The 22,030-nt window shown below is 43.2% G+C and overlaps 1 protein-coding gene across 1 annotated transcript in view; it reads right to left on the bottom strand.

The window, feature by feature from the left end:
• Nucleotides 1-22,030, bottom strand: part of PLCG1 (phospholipase C gamma 1) — a 102,290-nt gene that overhangs the window by 35,915 nt on the left and 44,345 nt on the right. The window contains exons 5-13 of the mRNA XM_063145557.1: nucleotides 10,637-10,721; nucleotides 9,894-9,977; nucleotides 8,785-8,807; nucleotides 7,869-7,941; nucleotides 6,226-6,327; nucleotides 4,096-4,214; nucleotides 2,743-2,828; nucleotides 1,809-1,929; nucleotides 271-439 (exon numbers count right to left, since the gene is read on the bottom strand). Coding sequence (XP_063001627.1) covers nucleotides 271-439; nucleotides 1,809-1,929; nucleotides 2,743-2,828; nucleotides 4,096-4,214; nucleotides 6,226-6,327; nucleotides 7,869-7,941; nucleotides 8,785-8,807; nucleotides 9,894-9,977; nucleotides 10,637-10,721 — 862 coding nt within the window. The remainder of the gene's footprint in view (nucleotides 1-270; nucleotides 440-1,808; nucleotides 1,930-2,742; nucleotides 2,829-4,095; nucleotides 4,215-6,225; nucleotides 6,328-7,868; nucleotides 7,942-8,784; nucleotides 8,808-9,893; nucleotides 9,978-10,636; nucleotides 10,722-22,030) is intronic.

Raw genomic sequence — 22,030 nt, 5'->3', positions numbered from 1 at the left:
AAGTGTACCCAGGCTGTACTGGTGAGCAGCATGTATATGGGAATTTTGTGGACATTATGTGGGTCACAAGACACATATGGCAAAAAATAGAGATTTGCAGCATCTCTGCCCAGGTTCTCATTTAAATCATAAGGCCAACTACTCAGAGGAAACTTGCAGTAAGGTTAGAAGCAGCAGAAACGTACATGGCTGATGTGGTCCCGTTGACTCCAACCCTCACTTTGAGTTCCAGGTATCATCCCATGAGCAACAGCCACAAAAGGGACTTGCCTTTATGAGGATCTTCCTCTTCAGCTGGTTTGGTGATGGCAGCCCATCAGCAGAGATGTCTACTGGTTTGGTTAGCAGCATGTCCCCAAAGACCTTCTTAAAATTCTGAGCCATGTTCCGCTGCTGGGCAATGCTGCAGTGATCTTCGATGGACAGGATAACAGGATAGCTGAGAGGGAAACAGAATCGGGCGGAATTAGGGGGGACCGGACAACTCTGCTTGAAACAACTCCAGTGTTCATCATAGCTCTGTTGCTTCTCTTGTCCAGCTTTAGCTCCAGATGATCCCCTAGGGAACCACCCCGTGACTCCTGTAAGTCCCCCTTCAGCTACCATTCTGACCCCTCAAATTCTACCAGCCTCAAGCTCATGTCTGAAGTCATTAGAGCCAGAAGCTTATTTCGATGAGAAAGCTGGGGTTCTCAGGATACACAGATAGTGGAATCTCATGATCCCTGTTCAGGCATCGAGAAAAGGGTGAACGGCAATGTGTGAGTCGAAGGAGCACTCCAGCCGTACCCCTCTCCCCCGTCGCATTTTTCACTCTGTACTTGCAGAGGTTGACTGTCTGACAAGGAGAGGCTCCTGTATCCGTGGGTGCTGTCCCTCTGAGCCAGAATGTGAGAGAGTTCCTTCTTCTCATGCGTTGCAGTTAACCCTTTCTTCAATGCCTGAATAGAGGTATGATTGCATGGTGATTCAGGAGTCACCCGTCCATAGCTATGGTCAGGGCAGTGTATATGTGGGAGCACAGAATGTGGAAATGGATACAGAATTCAACTTCTTGGGAATCTCAGCTTTAACGTAAAAAGAAAAGAAAAAAAGATGAAAGTTCTTAGTCCTCATAGCTGTGCGGGGGTGGGGGGGTAATCTGAAAGGTCTTGACAATGCTAGCATAAATTTTATGTAGTTTTAATCTGGATTTTATGGTTTTAGTTGTAAACTGCCTAGAGAGATTAGGCTGTTGGGCAGTATAAATATGTTGATGATAATAATAATAATAATAATAATAATAATAATAATAATATTCTGAAATGTGATTTCATGTCAAAGGAGTTGCAGAGTAAGAATCCCACCAGCCGGAGGAAGAGTTTCATGATAAGAAAGGAATATATGTGATATGGTAAAAAAGAAGAAGTATAACTTATGCAAAAAGAAACCTTTTTTTACTTGGTGCAGAATATTTTTAGAAAAGTTTTTGGTACACAGTACAAAACTCCCCTGTATACAACATATGCACCAAATGCATATTGAAGCATGAATTATTTTTATCTGTATTTTAAGACATGTTACAGCGGGGAAGTTAAGGGTGGGGTGTACTGAATGCTACTATTCTAATGCAACATCTGAGACAGCGACATTGTGATGGTGGTTCATATATATACATTCCAGCACTGCATCCAAACACATTGGAGCAAGCATTTATGGTCAGGCATCAAGCCATGGGTGTGTGAGTGAGGACCCCGGAATTCAAGTACCTGACCTAGGGTAAAGCAAGTTTCCCTGAAGATCAGAACATCATAACCCGTTTTACTTACTCCGAAGTCACAAAAGCATGCTCCTTGATAGTGGCTAGGACATCAGAAAACTTGATTTTGGTGGTTAATGTGTGCCCATGATAAATCACTGGCATTCCATCAGGGCCATCCCAGCAGTCAACTAAAAAGAAAGTAAATCAAGAAAAAATATCTAAACCAAAGCCCACCTATTAAATGTCTGACAATGTTTTTACTTGCTAAATCTTATATTTTTATGAATGGGACGTGTACATTTTTTAAATCTGCTTATTCAATTCTACTTTTTAAATTTTTACTTTTAATCAACTGTAACTGCTTTTATATCATTGTATTCACAGTGCTATTCTACTTTGCTGGTCTTGCGACCGTAATAAACTACTACACATGCAAGCAAAGGGCATTAGCCATAAGGAGGCGAGGCACAGCTCTGCAGGAAATCTCCAGTGAATGAGGAACCCCCTAGAGCAGCCTGCCTCAATGACCATGCTGGCTAAGAATGACGGAAATTGCAGTCCAACATATCTGGAAGACACCAGGTCAAGGGAAGGTTGTTCTAGAGACAAGCGTGAGGAGCTGTTTGATGGCCAACAACCCGGCTAAAACACATCTGAGTGAACAAGATCACTTCCTCATCCCTTTTGATGGCACTATAAAAGTGCAAGTAGTGCTGCAAAGAGCATTACAGAGCACTTTTGCAAAGATGTGTAGCACACAATGTACTCATAAAGCTATTAGCACCATGGCATTGAAAGAGTAACTTTCATTTTAAGTTCACAAGCTAAAGGAAATAAATGGGATGAAAAGTCATGGCTTCCTCAAAAGGTCTCTGACCCAGAGAACTCTGGGCTAGGCCTATTTGTCCATCTAGCACAGTGCTGACTACTCTGACTGGCAGTTGCTCAACAAGGTCATAGGCAGAGGAGGTGTTGGGGAAATGGCGCAGGCCAGCACTCACGCTCAATACATCGGCATCCCATGCGCAGGCAACGAGCATAGGCTTCCAACGAGGACTCACTTGAGAACTGATCTCCTGTGAGGTATCTGTCATGAGGGGAAAAACAACATATATGCTTGCTACAAATAACACAGCACGTTGCCTAGGTTCGTAAAGACCTATCAGTGGCTCAAACGCAACAGAATTTGTCAGCAATCTTTCACGTACACTGTACAGTTCGGTGCATGTTGGGATAGCACCAGGGTACACAACCTTTGACATCCAATAGAGTTAGGCTCATATTGTTCCAAATAAGCAGCAGGAAGGAATGACATAACGTACATTCCTGAGAGGAGAACGTAAATCTGGATCAAGCAGCTAAGAGGACTGGGAATATTGTAATTCAGAGGACTTCAGAAAGTGTGCCACTGTAGTGTATTGCTGCCACAGAGTCTACACAAAGGATCCCAACAAGGGAATATCAGACCCAGCTCACAGATAATCTTTGTGCACTCACCTCCTTTCCACAAAGAAACTGGGCATGTGTCAATAGCTTTTCCAGCATTTTAAAACAGACGAAGCATTGGAAAGATTTTTTGTGACGTATTTGGGGAAAGATAAGCAGCCGCCAAGGAAGGAGAGTCCTTTCTGAAGTGCTCTGGGCATAATAAAGTGGTTTTTTGGCACGTGAGAGTATCTTCTCTTCTATTTTGGAACACATAAGTGTCCTCCGCTCCTGCTGTTGCCCCAATAGCTCAGGGTCCACAAGTTTGGGAGGCTCTGAGACCACTGAGCTTGCTGTGACTGAGGACAAAAGTATAAGTGATGCAAATACTAAAAGCAGCTGCAGGAGGAGGGGAAGAATTGGTATGTGGTCAAGGCATTGGGGAGCATGGGAGTCTAACTTCCCACTGCAGTGTGGCCCCAATCCAAATCACCGTCCTCAAGCTGCCATGAGCTGCACGAAGAATAAGCTACAGGTATGTTTCACCCTTAGCAGCTAACAGCCGTTTCAGGTTGGAGAGGGGATCTGAATTGGGGCCACAACACAGGTGCAGGATTAGGCCTCACCCTCTCAAGGCCCCACGCCCAATACAACTTTCCCCTCTTTGATTGCTCCTTTTAGCAAAAGAGAAAAAATAAAACAAAAGGACATGCACTTATGCATATTCCTTGTCAGGTTTAGTTTTGTCCCAAAATCCATAAATGGCTAGTTGACAGGTTGAGCTGCCTGTATGAACGGGCAACAGCTGGGAATAAAAGAAAAGAAAAGAAAAAAGCAGACCCTACTCAATGTGCAAATCACGCTTTCATAAGTAGAACGGAATAGGTGTGTTGGGAAAAGTCAGCAGAAGGGACCGCCTTTTTTCTTACGTATTATGCGAGGAGGAAATCCAGTAGTGGGATAGAGGGTTGTTCATGTCCTCTGGGTGTACAACATCAAGCTCTGAGTTCCAGATGCTGTTCTCTTTGGAAAACAAGAAGGTAAGAAACTGCCCAGAGAAAAGAAACAAGAGGTGGGGGGCGGCAATACAAAACATTAACACAAAGAGGGCTCAGGTTTTTAAGTCTAGTTGTTTTCATTTACCTAAAGCATTTATATGACACCATTTCATCCCATAAGGATCCACAAGGCAGCAGCATAAACCAAGAATGACACACAGAAAAATAATAATAGTAAAACATTCATATAAACTGAAACAATAATCTTTCTCCTTAGCATTTGGACTGTAATCATAAAGGGACATACTAGGAAGTAATTACACACTGAACACAGTAGGAATTCCTTCCAAGTAAACATCCGTTGTACACTGAATTCTGCCCTTGCTGATCTGGCTGTTTGGTTGACTACTGCTTTACTGATTATTTTATTGAATGCTTTTTGGCAGAGGGGAGTTGTGAGCTGGATTGATGGCTTGTTTTATGGAGAAAGTGGCATACAAATATTTGATTTAAAAGTAAGTAAACAATAAACCCAGAACACAACAAAGCCATGGAAGGCAGCATAGCACATGGCAGAAGCATCCAAGGCAGCATTCAATTTGACCTAAACGTTTTCTGAAACAGCAACATGTTTGCATGCCACCTGAATCCCCATAATGAGGGAGCCAAGCGAAGGGAGCTCAACAGTCTTGGTGCCACTACTGAGAAGGCCCTGCCTCATCTAGACACTTGCTGCACAGCTGAGCAGGGCCTACAACAATGACCTGAATAAGCAGGTAGATCCATATGGGAGAACACAGTCCTTCAGATACCCCAGTCCCAGATCATTTATTTATTTATTTATTGCATTTCTATACTGCCCAATAGCCGAAGCTCTCTGGGCGGTTCACAGAAATTAAAAACATTCGAAGTATAAAACCATGATAACCAGTATTGTATTTTACAATACCATTGTATTGTAAAATACAATATAAAAGCACAACCAGGATAAAATCAGCAGTAGTGCAGAAATACAAATTTAAAATACAAATTTAAAACAGCAGTTAAAATTAATTTATAGACTGTTAAAATACTGAGAGAATAAAAAGGTCTTCACCTGGTGTCTAAAAGAATACAGTGTAGGTGCCAGGCGAACCTCCTTAGGGAGCTCATTCCACAGCTGGGGTGCCACAGCAGAGAAGGCCCTGCTGACCTTTTTTAAAAGGTCAATATCAAAATTTTGAATTGGTCCCAGAAACCAACTGGGAGCCAGCCACTTTGATGCAAAAGTGAAGTTATATACTCCATATTTCATTGTATTGTACAGTTATATGTTCCACTTCAGATATAGTAATTACCCTTAATCACATATTCAAAGACTAAGCAATTGCCCAGTCTAAACTAACTCCATTAGGCTTAATATCAAGTATCAAGAGCAAGGAAAGGTGAAATCCTTAACAAACAACCATATAATACTCGACAAAAAGTTAAGGAGATATATATATATATATACACACACACACACACACACACACACACACATACAGTAAAACCATAATATTTAAAAGAAAAAAACATTTTTCTACGTTGTTTTAGTTATACATTGGTCTGTGCAATATGTTATTGCACTTTTAATGCAATATTATTGTTAATCTTTATTTTATTTTTGTATATTAAATATTATGGTTTCACTGTATATATATCCTTAACTTTTTGTTGAGTATTAATATCAAGTATACCAGGAAAAAAAACACCTGGCTAATGAGAAGTGTTTCTCTTCCCAAAGATGTCACGACTGCAGCTGACTTGGGGAATGTCGTGCTTACAGTTTCATCCTATACATATCTACTCAGAAGTAAGTCCCACTATATTCAGTGGGCCTTACTCTCAGGTAGGTGTACATAGGATTGGAGCTTTAATGTCTTAGACAATATTGCGCTTTCTTTACGTACAAGTGTTACATCCCAGTGTGGCCTGAAAGCAACCAATCACGAAAAGGGAATTGTAAAGTGTCCCAGGCCATCTGTCTATACAATGTTCCCTCCCCCTTTTTATCAGTCAGTAGATTCTTGGGAGTTTTACCTCATCCAGCGAAAAATAAGGCTCTTCAATTTCCCTCAGTGGGTCCTTCAGGAAGTTGAACATAAAATCTTGAACCAAGGAGAGGTTAGTAGCCCAAAGCTCCTGCAAACGTGGAAGGAAAAAAATAACCAAACTTTCAGAAGCCAGATTCTTCCCATCTTTCCAAAGGTTCATTAAAGTGCTCAAACTATTTTGCAACCATTTTCTCAGTAAACCGGATACAGAAATTAACTTCACACAGGAAGCAATTCAGGTATGAAAGTGGCCTTAAATGTCTTTTTCACAAGCCTAAAAAGCCACATAACATTTTGTCCCCAGAGTAATGAAGACATGGGGGAAGAGATAGCTTATTTTGAACTTTAAATATATGGTCTTCTCCTGGCTCTTAGAAACAGACTGCTTTCTTTTTATTTAGTTCCTTTTTTTATCTTCTGCTCCAGCGGCATATTGGTCTCATTGTCCCAATATTAGCAGGATGAAATTAAAATTGCACCTCTTAGTGGATTTTTTATTGCATGCTGGAAGCAAAGAATGCACACATGGGAACACTGCAGGCTGGCAGCTATGTGCAATGCTAACAACCCAGACAAATACAAAGATGATTTCCAGTATATCTTCTGTGCCGGTCAATTTAAATTTGCACTTGTGTGTTATTGCAATAATATGGGGAGAGGCATATGCTCCGACATATGACCTTTCTGAAATCTTTCCATAGTCTAAGATCACAGGTCACTTTTTTTAAAAAGGTCATATTGAAAGCCATTCGGAGGGCTCCATGGTAGGGTAAATGCTAACTATATAGGAATTCCAGCGTGTTGGACTGAGCCCAAAAACTCACTTGCAGCTAGTGCAACCGCTGCAATACTGGCTGTATCTTATCTTATCTTGTCTCCTTGTACTTGTTAGGCAATGACGCATGATGTTTACACCAGCTGTGTAGTTCCTAAGCTGCTTTCAAGGACATCCTTGCACAGAGTGAATTACAGGAGTCAATCCTAGAAGCTGCAAATGCAGGTGTGTTTGTGGTTATATCTTTATCCTCAAGGAGAGAAGGCAATCATTGAATCAGGCACAGATGAGAAAAGGCACTCTTTGCCATAACTGCTACCTGCTTAACAGGTATTAGTTGGGTCCAGAAAACAACCCCCCCCCCAAAGCTCCGTAACTGTTCTGATAAGAGCTGCACTCTCCATAGACCTCTAGCAAACTCAACTCCACCAAAGCACGAAGCCACCCCCGCCAGCATCACTCCCATCTTGTCTGGTTTCAACTCCAGCTTTGCATCCTTCATCCACTCAACTTCAGCCTCCCTCAGCTCAAAATGGGGAGGGGGCAGCGCCCAGGAGTTTATTTAAAGGAATATACATCTGCACATAAAGGAGGCCAATGGCACAAGTATTTTTATTTGTAAGTGCAACAGACCTGTGAAATAAGGCAGTACTGATCCTACTTTTGTAATTAGTACTGAGGCAGAAAGATCCCAACTCTTTCTCAGCACTAGTGCAAGAAGCCCTGTTTTCAGAGCACTCAAAATCCTGAATTGCCCAGGAGAGATCAAACTATGTCAGGGGCACCCAAAGAATGCCTTGATCATCAAACTGCGCCCTTTTGTTCTCTACTCCCTTTCCATCGTGGGAACTCACCATTTGGTGTTCTACCAAAAACATCCGGAATTCTGTCAGAGATACTCTGCTTTGCTCAGGTCTCTCCCCAACACTAGAGGAGGAAGCACAGACAAGACATGTTAGTCAGGGAGCATCGTGCTGCATTATGGACAGACGCTAAACCAGCTGAACACTGAGACAGTCTTAGAGTTGAGATGCGCTACTGAGAATACCTAGAGCCACCCTCCCCAGCCAACGGTCATGCTGGCTGGGGGTGATGGGAGTTGCAGTCCAACACATATGGAAGGCGCCATGTTGGGGAAGGCTGAACTAGAGAGATCCACCTATCCACATGACAGCCTTTACCCCTTTTTTCTGCCCTTCCTATTTGCCAAAGGAATCCTGAGACAAAGGAATCATCAGAAGGAGAATTAAGGATGCTAGAAACGGACAGAGATATAAAACTGTACAGAGATGGATCACTACCCATCAGGTACCCCATTACCAGATATACCTCTGGACAGCAAAAAGTAATAAGAGACCCAATGTGCAAACTTAACTGAGCTTTGCACCAGAAACCTCAGTAATTCTCTGTGGTCACAACAACTGGTATAAAATCAATCTAACTTGTATTACCTTTGCAGTTTTCTACCGGATAGATTTCTATCTGACTGGGAGCTAAGGGCTGAGAAAGGGAGCTTTCATCCCAGAATCTATTTTGAGCACCCCTGGTTTAGAAACTCCATCACCAAACTTCTCGGCCCAACACTTTATGTTATCCATTAAAGAAATATTGAGAACCAGCTAACTAGGCCCTGTTGAGGGAGTGAGCAAATCGTGCTCTAGCTAATTGTCATAGTCAAATGTCAACACATGCTCATAATTAAAAGCTAAACAATTTTAATTCCCAACCCTCTCAAACCTCCCCATCAAGACAGGAAAGACAGTGGTTTACCTTTCTAAGAATGGAACAGCCATCTGCATAAGAAGAAACGTACAGGTCAGTTATCCTGCTTGCTATCCTCAAGACCACACTTTACGCACCAATAAAGATAAGCAACAGCCATGGTTCTCAGTCTCATAGGCTGGTCTACACACACATACACACATGCTTTCATTCCATTGATGAGTCATCTATAGCCAAATCTAAATCTGAGACTTTTCTCTTTTTAAAAATACCAGCTTCATCACACTCCTTTTTTGGGTGGTATCCAACAGGACTGTTTCATCTCCGTTGCTTCTGTTGCATTCGCAGGGCCACTGTTGGTGCAAAAGGCTTTGGTGCCTCTAAAGATAACCCTGGAAATGAGTGTTTCCAGATCGGGACAGATTAGTGGAGCTCCCTTCTGTGAGCTCTGCTGCCCTGCCCTGTTCAGGAACCAAGTGTTTCTGTTCATTTCAGGTTATTATTTACAGGCGTCCAGGGTTCCGTTGTGTGAGCATTGGGTCCTGTGAACCCACCGACACAACAGGATACTACCCTGTATTCGCTGACTTCTGCACTAGCAGATCAGCAGCGCTACCCAAGCACTGACAAGCTGGGGTGGGGGTGGGGGAAGCTCACAAGCTCATTTTAGGCATCCCTTTTCAAGTGCTAACAGAGATGCGTTCTGACTGTGCTGTTCATAGAACACTAAGGTCCATTTTCCAAGTATCCCAAAAGCCCAGATTGGCTCTGTGCCAGTCACACACAGCAGCAGCAAAGGATGCCATCTACAGTGCAAGCATTGGAATAGCAATGAAGGCCACAGTGGTCACAGATTTTCTGATCAAGGCTGCATGTGCGTAGTGCTAGAAAGCTAGACTGTAGAACGAATTGCACTTTCAGAACCGATTTGTGAACCCAGTTCCTTCTCTAGGTGGGGATTCAACTGCAGAAACTTGCTCTTGCATAGACAATTGCCCTGTATCTTGATCAGGCAACAATTTACCATTTAGGATTTATTAATTTGACATATTAGATGAAGCAAAAGAGTACATACTGGGAAAAGGGGCAAGAAAAAAAGAGGAAGGAGGCGAGGTAATTTTATAGAATATCCAGCATTAAGATTAGAAGCCTCTTACTTTTTTTTGTGCATTGTACATCAGGCTCTGGTACAACTGGGCAAACTGTCCATATGTGATGTCCCCATTTCTCTGCTCCACATCCTAAAAGTAAAGATTAGGGGGGAAATTATCTTAGGGTACAATCCTATGCACGTTTAGACACAAAAAAAAAGTCCTACAACTCCCAGCATTACAGGACCTTTTGCTGTCTATACATGCATAGGATTGCACCTTTAATAACTAGTACTTATTCTCAGACATGTATGGCAGGTCAATTTTTAGAGTGGAAGGATATAATGTTATCATTATTTTGGAAGCCCAGTCAGCACAAGGCTCACTAAGCTTACTTGGACATTTGTAAAGGAAAATAAAATAATCCTATGCATATTTAGACAGGAAAAAGTTCTACAATTCCCAGCATTCCTCAGCTGGCTGGGAAATACTGGGAGTTGTAGGAATGCTGGGAATCGTAGGATATCCTAAACATGCATAGGATTACACTCTAAAGGGATGATAAAAGTGGACATCACTATGATGATCACAGGTTTTGACAACTGAATCAAACGACTAGGAAGGGAGGCCATCTTCACAGCAGGGGAAACAAGACATTCTGGTCCCTCTTGGGAGTATGGGCATGCGTGATCTGCCAGATCTAACCAAGAAGCAATATCAACACTTACACTATTATGTTATTGTTTAGGTCAGGCAATGACTGCCAGGGGACTGTACATGTAACGGGGGAGAGAAGATCAAGTACTTACTGTGAGCCTCTCACGTAGAAACCTCATGTTAGGGACACGGTAGTTTACTTGAGATAGCATGTTTTTCAGATCCTTTGCAGAAATCCTAGATTATCAGGGACAGGAGGAAGGCAATGCATTTGAAAGGGTATATACTTATTTATTTACAATATTTATACGCAGCCTACTCAAAAAAGTTCTTGCAGCTGCTTGCAATATATTCAAAATACAATAAAACAGACAAGAGATACTAAGAAGGGGCAAAAGTGTAAACAGGTTTCCCCCAGATGTTTCAGCTGCCACCCTGCTGCTGGATTTCAGGGCCAAAGGCTTTGAAATGACCTTGGCCCAGAAACGGCTGCTGAACCAGCCAGAGGTTAGTCCCTCATAGGGCAGGGCCTGCGTTGCTGTTGCCTCTTGCAGCTTCTGACGCTGGTGGCAGGTGCAAGAGGTACTACAAGAGCAAAGGTATTTATGAGCCTCCTTTTCCAGTCCCCAGATGTTCAAACTGCCACCTATAGCTGGGTTGCTCAACATCTGCTGAGTTCTCCCTTTAAACCCTGAACAACAGGCAACGGTAGCTATAGAGTCCAAAAGAAGGCAATTCAGTGAACGGAAGGATATAGAGCAAAGCCATCAGAGTGCTTTGGACAAGCAGAAAAGGTGGTTCCCTTAAAATACTTCCAATCTCACAAGCCTTAGAAAACCTACTAAAGCTGCCAACTCTACAGGATACTACTTGGAAGAGAACGCTTTCATAATTCCAGTGGGACTTTTCCGAAGAACAGACTAAAATGATTTCAGAAGATTTTTCCTCCCAAAACAGCTTGAGGAAAACAGGTCTGTTTGCTTTCCCAGAACCTATTGGACAGTTTTCAGAAACTGTCCATGGAATGATTTCCCTTCAAGAAGCAATGGGCAAAGGAACAAAACAAAACGATGCTGTATTGTAGTAAGTTGCATCTCAAACTATTTGGGGATCCCCCCCCCGAGAAATGGGAGAAGCCGTGTTTGTAAAATCTATTTTTTCTTTCTCTAAGAAAAATATCCTTGTGAGCCTTGCCTAGGGTAACTGCTGAACATTTAGATGTGTTTGTTTAAGCCCATGATTTCTAAACTTTGTTGCAGGAAGCTCTGCAGTTTGATGGAAGCTTATTGGGGTTTTCCAGTAAAAAGCTCATTAACAGTAGACAATTATCCCTAAAAGACAGCCTACCCTACATTACTAACCTTCCTTTAGAATATGCAGTCACAGAAGAATATTGGATGTGTTCTAGGTTGCACATCTATTCATGCAGGACAGTGGGAAGGCCAAGCAGGCCTAGCCAGCACTCTGAAGGCAATATGATCTAGAACCTTTTGGAATTTTGCAGCAAGGATACAGTGGCTCTTGAACCAATGAGTTGACATGGAAGAGGTTACTGAAGATCAAAAGCTTGAAAATGATTAAGATATTGCTATGCTAAAGTTTATCCATGCTCACTTTTTTCCAGCTTTATTCTAGTTTACAAACAGAAGCATTTTTAAGATGACTTAAATAAGGTTCCCAAAATTCAAAAGGACAATTGTTTGCCAAAGATCTAGAGTTGTTTATGGATTTATCACTCCCACCCAAGTTACCACTCCATCCCTTACTGAAGGCCTCTTCATGTATTAAGGGCACAATCCTATGCATGTCTAGAGAAGGAAAACTCCTACCCAGCCAGCAAGGGAAATGCAGGGAGTTGTAAGACTTTTTTTCTCTGTCTGAACATGCATAGAGCTGCAAAAACGGTTCACATCAGAAAATAGCCAATGGACAAAAATACAGTGATTATCAGATTTACTGCACACTGAGTTGGCAATAGGTGATTATCTCATCTCAAAATTCCCGTTTTGGGGAAACAAGATTAATAAACAACTCCAGGAACAACAATAAGAAGGGTCTGTAGCTCAGTGATACAGCACATGCTTTGCATGCAGAAGGTCCCAGGTTCAATCCTCGGTGTCTCTAGGTAGTGGTGGAAAAACACCTCTGCCTGAAATCTGGAAAGCTGCTGCCAATCAATGTTACTGGGCTAGATGGGGCTTAAGGAAGTCACCCATGTTCCTAACTTCAGGATCATCAAAATATTACTGGTTTTGCTATCCAGCAGGGTTCTGAAATGGGAATAGTGCTTGTCATCTTGGTCAACACCCTTATCTGCTAATTGAAGAACATTTTACTTTGCTGGCTTGATTAGATCGTTCAGTAGCATTTGATATAATTCATCATAAAGTGCTTATGTCTCAAAAGCAAGATCCGATAGGGGATTGTAGGCCTATCTCATGCTGACTCTCCTCCTCCCTGTGAACCGCCCAGGGCGCTTCAGCTATTGGGCGGTATAAAAATGCAATAAATAAATAAATACTGGTCAGAGTGGTTCCAAACGGTGCTAACAGGCAACTACACATCTCCACCAAGTAACCGTCATAGATTCAGGGACATTGATTGAACTAAACCTTAATGAAATAGATGCACAGATAGTGCACTGGCCTTATTACCAAAACAGAGTCAGTTGTCCCGTGGAAGTTGATCTGCACTGTTCATGCAGTTTCACTGTTTAGGAGTACTGCTAGTAGTGGTTTTATATATCATTGTATTTTACCTTTGATGAACTATCTAGATCCTCTGAACTGGAACACAGAAATAAAATCAACTGGACCTTTTCAACATCCTAAACTCACCCAGTTGCTAATTAGCTGTGGTTTACATTCATCCAGGGATTCTCTCTTCCGCAGAGCAAGTCCGCTGTTGAGGGAAGAAACCCATGCCTAATCACTCACGACAATTTGTCAGTCAAACGATGACTGATTGAAACCCAAGCAAATCAGTTTCCGATTATTTGCTGGCAAACAAATCATGTGCTCCTGGCAATCTAGAAACTACCATCTCTTCGCCCCAGGAAGAGAGACTGTAGAACTCCCTTCACAGCAGAACAGGAAAGCGCTGGACTTAATCCAGTTACAAAATCCTCTCCAGCTGAACTCCTGGGAGATGCGTGCTGTAGACAGACAACCTTGCAGTCTGAGGATTAGCTCCAGTCATTAGGTCAGGAAATGGAACCCTGTTACTACCCGTTTATTACTTCCAGATCTCAGTGGGTGAGAAAAGAGTGTCTGCATTCCAAAAGGGGGAAGGGGAACAGAAAAAGCCCAATGGCCACTAATCAGTTTTCTGCACCGTTAACCATGTATCTACTCTTTCTCTCCTCGCCTTCCTTCCTTCTCTCTCTCTCTGTCTTGCGCACACACACACACACACACATACATACACACACACACACACACACACCATTGCACAGGGATTCCAGTAACAACTGCAAATTCAATTACTTTGTGCAACCCCCTTGATTCAAGCTATCAAATCGAAACACCAAGTGTTGTTTACATGTACAATGGCAAGTATCACATGGTCTTTCCAAGGGACAGGCAGTGTTAGTTTCCAAAATCGTATCATAACACACAATTTAAAACAAAACAAAAAAACTGCCAGTAAAACGAAATTCATAGAATATAAGCAAACAGTTCCAGACCATTAATAAAACAAAGAGTGAAGACAAATCGTAACCTTTTTAGAACAAGTGGAGCTATTCTGGAAGTAAGCTTACTGAGCTCAGTCCAAACATACATTTCCACTTCAGAACTGACCTCTTGGGATGGGTGGTGGAATGGTTCTACAGTTTGCTGCAGAAGGCAGCTATGCATGGTGCTGATTGGCCTGTGTCCATGTTATCACCAAGACGTCTCCCTGCTTCACAAACCTCCATGGCAACTCAGCACTTTTCTTTAGATATAATTAAAAAGGTAAACAGCCCACTTGAAGCATGGGACTGACAGCTAAGCCAGCATTTAGTTTTCTGGTATGCATACATCACATTGTGCAATACACATATGGGTAATTAGCAAGCTAAACTCACTATTTACCCATATGTGACCACCACATATTGGCCATTAGGTCTATAACACATGTAGCACATTAAAACATAAGAAGAGCCCTGCTGGATCAATTTTATAAACTTCTATCATGCTCCTCCCCTTTTTTTTCTAAATCAGCCCCACACCCCAAGCAACCTTTTAGTAACCTAACAAGAGTACCATGATTCATATCCCTTTTTATGCTTTCTATGCTGCCTTTCCATTATTACCAATTCTTAAGGTGGTATACAACAATAAAAAAGCCAAAACCATAACAATTGGTAAACAAACAGTTATTACTAAAAATCACACTGCTAAAAAAAATAAAACAGCAGCTAGAATACCAACTCACAACTGAAACTCAAATTTTAAATTCATTTATTATTGCTATTGTTACTATTTTATTATTCCCTCCAATGGCAACATTGTCGCTGGACAGTTGCAGATGTATAAGGCTATCAACCAGAGGGACCCACAAGAGAGACAGTTGCAGACTATGCCATCAAGGAGAAGGCTCTGGCACTGAAATCTAAATGTCCAAGGCCAAAATTCCCAATGCAGAACTACCCCCAATAATATTAAAAAGCAGAAAGGGTTCATGTGGGAGAAGGTGTTCCCCGAAGTATGCGAATTAGGCCCAGTTCCATCTAATGTCTGAAACTATTGCAGAAAGCCTGCAGTGCTATCAATTCTACACTAGAGGGAGTGCTTTGAGAGAAATTGAATTTGACGAATTTTCTGCATTTCCATCAACCCATGGACAGCACTGAATGCCATTTGAATGGATCCATGCAGTGTTGGTCTCATGGCAAAGCAGCCATATGGTTGGATCCAGCATACCTGCAAATCAACTCTCACTAAGATGCCAGAAGTGGGTTGCAGCTTGAGAGATGGGAGACATAGGAAGGCACAAACAGCCATCTCAGCATCTATTATTATTATTAATTATTATTTACTGCATTTATAGCCTGCCTTTTTCCTCCAAGGAACCCAAGGTGGTGTACATAATCCTCCTCCTCTCCATTTCATCCTCACAACAACAACCCTGTGAGGTAGGTTGGGCTGAGAGTCTGTGATTGTCCCAAAGTCACCCAGCGGGTTTCCATGGCCGAGTAGGAACTAGAACCCAGATCTCCCAACTCCCAGTCCAACACTTTAGCCACTACACCGCACTGGCTCAATAGTATGTGGATCTACTCAATCCACATTCACACTCTGCCACATTGGTCACAGCACAGGAGCTGGCTGTGTGGATCTGGTGCATGTGGGAGGGATGAATAATAAAAGTGCTGTTGAAGACGAGGAACCGGGACCACCACAAAGATGCCAGTTGTCCTCACCCAGGGTTCTCAGCCTGAAGAACACCTTAGAAACTATTATTTTTCTTTGTTTATGAAAGATGTTTGCTGCACACCTATCAGAAATGCATCCCCTTCCAGCGTTTTCTCAAAGAACGGAAGTGCACATGTTTCCGTTCAGGCTGGGGCATGCTGGAAGTTGCAAGTCCAACACAACTGGAGGGCACCAAGTTGGGGAAGGCTGCTGACATCTCTAGTCTTCACATTTCTTACCATTTGCAGCCCTATGGGAAATGGTCTCTAGCACTCCAAATCTGCATTTAGGAAGCAAGCACACACCTGCAAGAGCTGTGCTGGATTAGAAATGGGGCAGGTGAGAAAGTATTCTACCTTCTCAACCAAGACAGAAACATTAGAGTGAGGCTACTTTCAGGGGGGAAAGATCTCATCCTTTAGCAACGGCCAGAAGCTTTCTCAGGTGTGGTTGGGTATATAAAAGCTCTGAATTCAACTTTTTATATTTACTGCATTTTTAGCCCACCCTTCCAACAAGTAGGATGAAACACATGGTTTCCTTCCATTTATCGTCAATACAACACCTGTGAGGCAGCTTGTGGAGAGAGCAAGTGATTTACCCAGTGAGCATCACGGTTAAGCTTTCCCAATCATAGAAAAGCTACTTTATACCACGGCAGACTATTTTCCATCAAGACCAGCGGTGGGCGACTTGCGGCCCTCCAAATGTTTTGGCCTTACAAATCCCAGCAGCGCTAGTCAGCATAGCCAATGGTGAGGTGTCATAGGAGTTGTAGGCCAAAACATCTGGAGGGTCACAAATTGCCCAATCCCGATCTAGACCAACATTATTTACTCTCCATTGCCACAGGCAGACGTCTTTCATATGATCTGCTGGTTCTTTTAAACTAGAGATGTCAGGGACTCAACTGGGAACCTTCAGCATGCAAAGCGCCTCCTCTACCCAGTGGAGGCTGGTAGCTCTGATGTAAGTGGGGCAGTGAATCTGCTCCGGGTTTCAGTTACAACCAGTCAGAATTCTAAATGAGCTATCCAAGGTGTGGAAGACCCGGAGCCTGTTCCCTCCCCTCCTTGGATAGCTCCTTTAGAGTTCAGACTGGTTCTGACTGAAACCTGGAGCGGATTCACTGCCCCACTGACATCAGAGCCACCAGCCTCCACTGGCGCTATCCACTGATTTATGGTTTCTTTCTGGCTGTCATTGTCCTGTACTTTAGTCACCAGACCACAATGACTCTCATCTACCAAATCTATAAATCCTCTTTTTAAACTACACCGGATTTGCCAGAGCAGATTTCATAGCTGGACTTTCCACAAAGGACCAGCTTATACACGCATAAAGAAGATAACTGCCATTCAGATTCCGAGAGACCTGACTCTGGTAATCTATCCATTCATGCCTCTCGTACAAAAAGCAGCCCATTTATTCCTCTTACAAGGGCTCTTTTTTAATAAGCACGCCTGCCAGTTGCATCTTTGTTTCTTCCCCTCTCAGACTGGGAACAGTGGAAAGCAGAAAAAATCGGTCACATTTTTTTAAAGACACATGCAAACAAAAGTGAGTGACAAAGACTCATTTAGAACACCAGGCTGGCTTATTATATCCATTGAGAGCACTTAGCATTTCTCTGCCTTGCAAGCATTACCAGCCCTCTGAGCAGAGCATTCAGAAAGCAGGTGGCAATAATCTCTGAAGTCATGGCACAAGCTCATCAATATGCAAATCGTGCAACTAAAAGACCCCGCCCTCTCTCAACAGATGTTGCTCATTCTTTACATCCATTCTGCGTGTATGTTGCCGGTTCCTAGTCAAATAACTGATCGAGCCAAAGCCTCTTGCCAGGACAGGAAATAGGAAGACTGATTGCACAATGGAGAAAGGACACAAGGGATGAGCAGAGGTGCCAGGCAGCATTTGGCACTGGAAACACAGTTCAAGGGAAAGGCTGCTTTTATTTGTTTGCTTGCGAGAAATAGGCAAAGGGTTTCCATTCTGGTACCAAACACCAGCACTGCCAGGTTCAACACATAATAGCGGTCCTGCTTCTTTGGCAGTTGTACAGAATAACTCTGGTGCAGGGCCTCCCAGTATATCATCCCAGAGTGCAGGACACAGAATAATGGGCTCAAGTTACAGGAAGCCAGATTCCGGCTGGACATCAGGAAAAACTTCCTGACTGTTAGAGCGGCACGACAATGGAACCAATTACCTAGGTAGGTCGTGGGCTCTCCCACTCTAGAAGCATTCAAGAGGCAGCTGAGCAACTGTCAGGGATGCTTTAAGGTGGATTCGTACATTGAGCAGGGGGTTGGACTTGATGGCCTTATAGGCCCCTTCCAACTCTACTATTCTATGATCATTGCAGTCTAGGAGACGTTGAGCTCAGCAGAATTTCTCCTTCAGGGCAATTGCTTTCCAACTTCTTCCCTCAAGGAACAGCCCCCACACTGATTTGTCTGATCATCAACTATGGGCACTGCAAAAAATTCTGGAATATGGTCTAGGGCAGGGATAGGCAATTTTTTGGGGCCCATGAGCACATTCAGCTAGTTGAGATACTGTCATGGGCATCACAACAAAATGGCTACCATGGGTGGCATGGCTAGTCAGAAAGGACAAGTAACCTGCCCAAACCCATGATGATGTCTGAACCACTCCACACTAAACAGCTTCTTTGCTCAAAGTTTCAGTGCCTTTTTCTGTTTCTCGGTGGCTGGCAATGCTGCAGGGGAAGGCATCAAAAATGAAGCTGGCAGAAGCTGAAGGCCCTCACTTTGCTTAGAAGTGATATCAGATGCCAGTAAGAAAATGTATAGATTCTAGCATGTGTGCCAGGTGCAAACAGGGTGCTTACCAGGCCTGCTGGGCTTAACTGTTCCCTGGTTCAATCAGTGACCCTGTTCAGACGGCACACTAAGCCATGATGGTTAAGCATTTTGAGCTAAGCATGATACTTTAGTGTGTTGTGTGAACCATTCCTAACCCTGGATGGCTACATAACCACGGTTTAAACATGCTCGCTAACCATTTGCTGTAAAAGGGTTAGTGGTCTAACCATGGTTTAGCGCATTGTCTGAACAGGCCCTATGAGTACACCTTAAACACAGCCAGCTGTCATAAATCACAGAAGTTGCAAGATAAGCAGAGGCTAGAATTGTCAATAAACAGTCCGAGGTTGGTATGCCAAAAGTATCCATCGAAAGCCAAGGTAAACAATACAGCTTTCAGGAATGCGCAAAAGAATAGTTGAGGTCTTTCCAGGGTCAGATATCGTTCAAACAAAGTCAAGGAGCTGGTAGAGAAGTGACTGGAACACCAAACACAACAATTGCTTCAAGCAATCAAACAGCGTCTCTGGCTTGCCTTATATTGGGATGCTGATGATGGAACGAGACCGGCTGTGTTGAGCTGTAGCTAGCTTCTGTCTGCTCACATGAAGGGCCCCTCCCCAAACACTCTCAGGCTCAGCTATTCAGCCTTCCTCCCAAACAGAAGCAATCAGAGACACAACACCAACAGACTCTACTGCGGTTTCTCATCGTAGGTGAACAATGATGCAGGAAATGGCTCCGTTTCATGTCTAAAGAACAGAAGAACTGAAAAGCTGTACTCTTGATATAGGAGCGAACACAGGCATTGCCAGCAAGCTGCTACTCCTTTCTTGATTGCAGAGGGGTTGTGTTGTATTTAGGCACTGTGTGTTCCCGATGCATTATTCCCTTACGTACAACCCAGCCACCAGTCCCCACCCCCTCTCCTCTCTTGGCCTACAAAAGGCCTTCTTAATAACCCAGAAAGCACCAAGCAGGATTGGACGCACTCCTGCCTGAAAGCCTGGAGAGCCATTGCCGGTCTGTGTTGACATTACTGGTCTAGATGGACTCTGTCTAAGGCAGCTTCCTATGTTCCTAGTGGTGGTGGCCTTCCTCATTCTCCCACTTTTGCCTTCAGTGATAATGGTTAAAACATTTCATCTCTCTAGGGGGGAAGCACTTTAAAAACATCAATACTGAAAGGTTAATGCACTCTCTTAACATCATTAAAGGAGACCTGTGTCAGGAGGGAGAAAAACCTAGAGGTAACAGAAGAGGACACTGAGATGGAAGGTCTGGTGGCAAAGCACACTGATACCAAGAGGAGATGTTTTTAAAAGGGAGCTTCTCACACATTTCAAAATGCATCAGCAAATGCACAACACAATTTCTTCTCCATGGGTGAAATCTAAGCCTTTCTGCCAAAGGCATGGGTATCCAACAGATCCTGACATATGCAGTCATAAAGAGCAGCTTGCTAAGTAGTGATGACAAATTGCCTAGGGAGTGCAAGGTTGTCATGCGTTGGCACCGCTGGGACCAGATTATAGGTCCATCAAATCAAGCAATCAAAATATTTCCTACTCAGCAGCATCAGGGTGCTTGGAAAGCAGTAGAAACACCACCACTTTCACGTGTCATTTCAGCATTCCTCCGGTTGTGACTGTCATTCAGCAGGGCTTTCCAATTGGCTAGGAAATCTATATAACAGAAGAACATAGGAATCTGCCTTATACTGAGGGCATGTCTACACCAGCCTTTTCCCCTGGTTATCCCGATTTTGCCTGCGGTCCTGGGACCATACTGAGGACCGTGGGCGGTGTGGCGCCTGCTCCCAGCTTCTCCCTTCTTCTCTGTGAGTAGCAGGGCTGGGCACAGAGCTGCGTGGGGAGGCTCCATGCCCATGGGGGTAGGGGGAAGCAATTTTGCCATCCCAGGGATGGTGGGGTGTATGTGTGTTCGGCACAGTATTTTTTAAAAAAGTTATCTTTTTCGCTGCACATGGCTCCTCTTAAAAAAAAATGGTGGTCGTGACGCCCCTCTTCCCTTCTGGGACATCTCGTGGCCGTCTAGATGCTGGGGGAGAATCGCAGAAGCAGGTAAGTCCGCAATCCTCCCCCTTCCCTCCCTCTACTCCCTTAGGTGCAGGCATGTCCTGAGTCAGACTACTGGTCCATCTAGCCCAATAATGTCAACACTGACTGGCAGTGGCTCCCCAGGGTTTCAGGAAGGACCTTTTCCTGCCCTACCTGGAGATGCCAGGGATCGAACCAAGGACCTTTGGTGTGCAAAGCAGGTGCTCTACCATTGAGCCATGGAAGCCCCTACCTCGAAATATCTAGCCTTGAACATTCATCTGAAGTCCTCCTGCCTGCAGTCTCCTTCTTCCTCTCCCACCGACATTATCCTGCCTCACTTCCCTTCAGTTCCCCATCTTTTTCTCTTCATTTTCTTCCTCAGTGCTGCTTCTATAGATAGCACCACCCAGATCAACCCTACTCAGCCTTCTGGGCAATAGGACCAAAGCTGGTGATGTTTGCACCTGAATTTTAGAGTATTTAGATTTGTAATCCCTCACAATCCTTGGGATACAGCTGCTCTGCCTCTACCCATGCTACACAGAGTTAAAGTATCAGTGCATGAAAGGGGAGAGGGGAATACTGGGAGTTGTAGGAGTTATTTCTGTCTAAAGATGCATAGGTTTGTACCCTTAATCTACCAATTAAACTTACATACATTTGTATACGGGTAAAAAATATTTCTTAAGCAAGAGGGATATTTGTTTTTAGATTATGCACATGTGCCATTGCAGGAATCTCTTTTCAAGAGGCATTCTTCCTATGTATTGAGAAAATGGAGAATACCTCTTAAGATAGTGTTTGCCATCTGTTTGCATTAACAATCCATTAACATGTTCTGTGGGGAGGGGTAAATCTGCTGCCCAACTCACCAGGGGCACATTTTTAGTTAACCAGAAGTCTTTAATTGATTAATGAATTAAGTATTGCAGCCCTAGTTGCTTAAAAAGCAGATTTCAACTATGTTATTTCATTCAAAAGCACGTCTTGTTTTATCACTCTTAGGAATGAAGAAAATAAGGAAACACCTCCACACTTCCAAGGATACAAAACATTACTCCAACCTTGGTGGTTCAACATGTTTTGAGAATCACATTCACTGATTCAACATTTTTAAAGATTTCTGGATGCCCCTCTAGTTATTTTATTTTTATGTATATATTTTAAATTATTTTTAGGCTGCCTGTAAGAGTGGAACGTTCCCGAGGTGGGGTGAATACTAAAAGAAATCATACAACTATTAAAAAGTTAGA

The sequence above is a fragment of the Elgaria multicarinata genome, chromosome 1, assembly GCF_023053635.1.
Source record: "Elgaria multicarinata webbii isolate HBS135686 ecotype San Diego chromosome 1, rElgMul1.1.pri, whole genome shotgun sequence".
Lineage (NCBI taxonomy): Eukaryota > Metazoa > Chordata > Lepidosauria > Squamata > Anguidae > Elgaria > Elgaria multicarinata.
The sequence above is the reverse complement of the archived record's forward strand: the minus strand, read 5'-3'. Positions and strand labels throughout refer to the sequence as shown.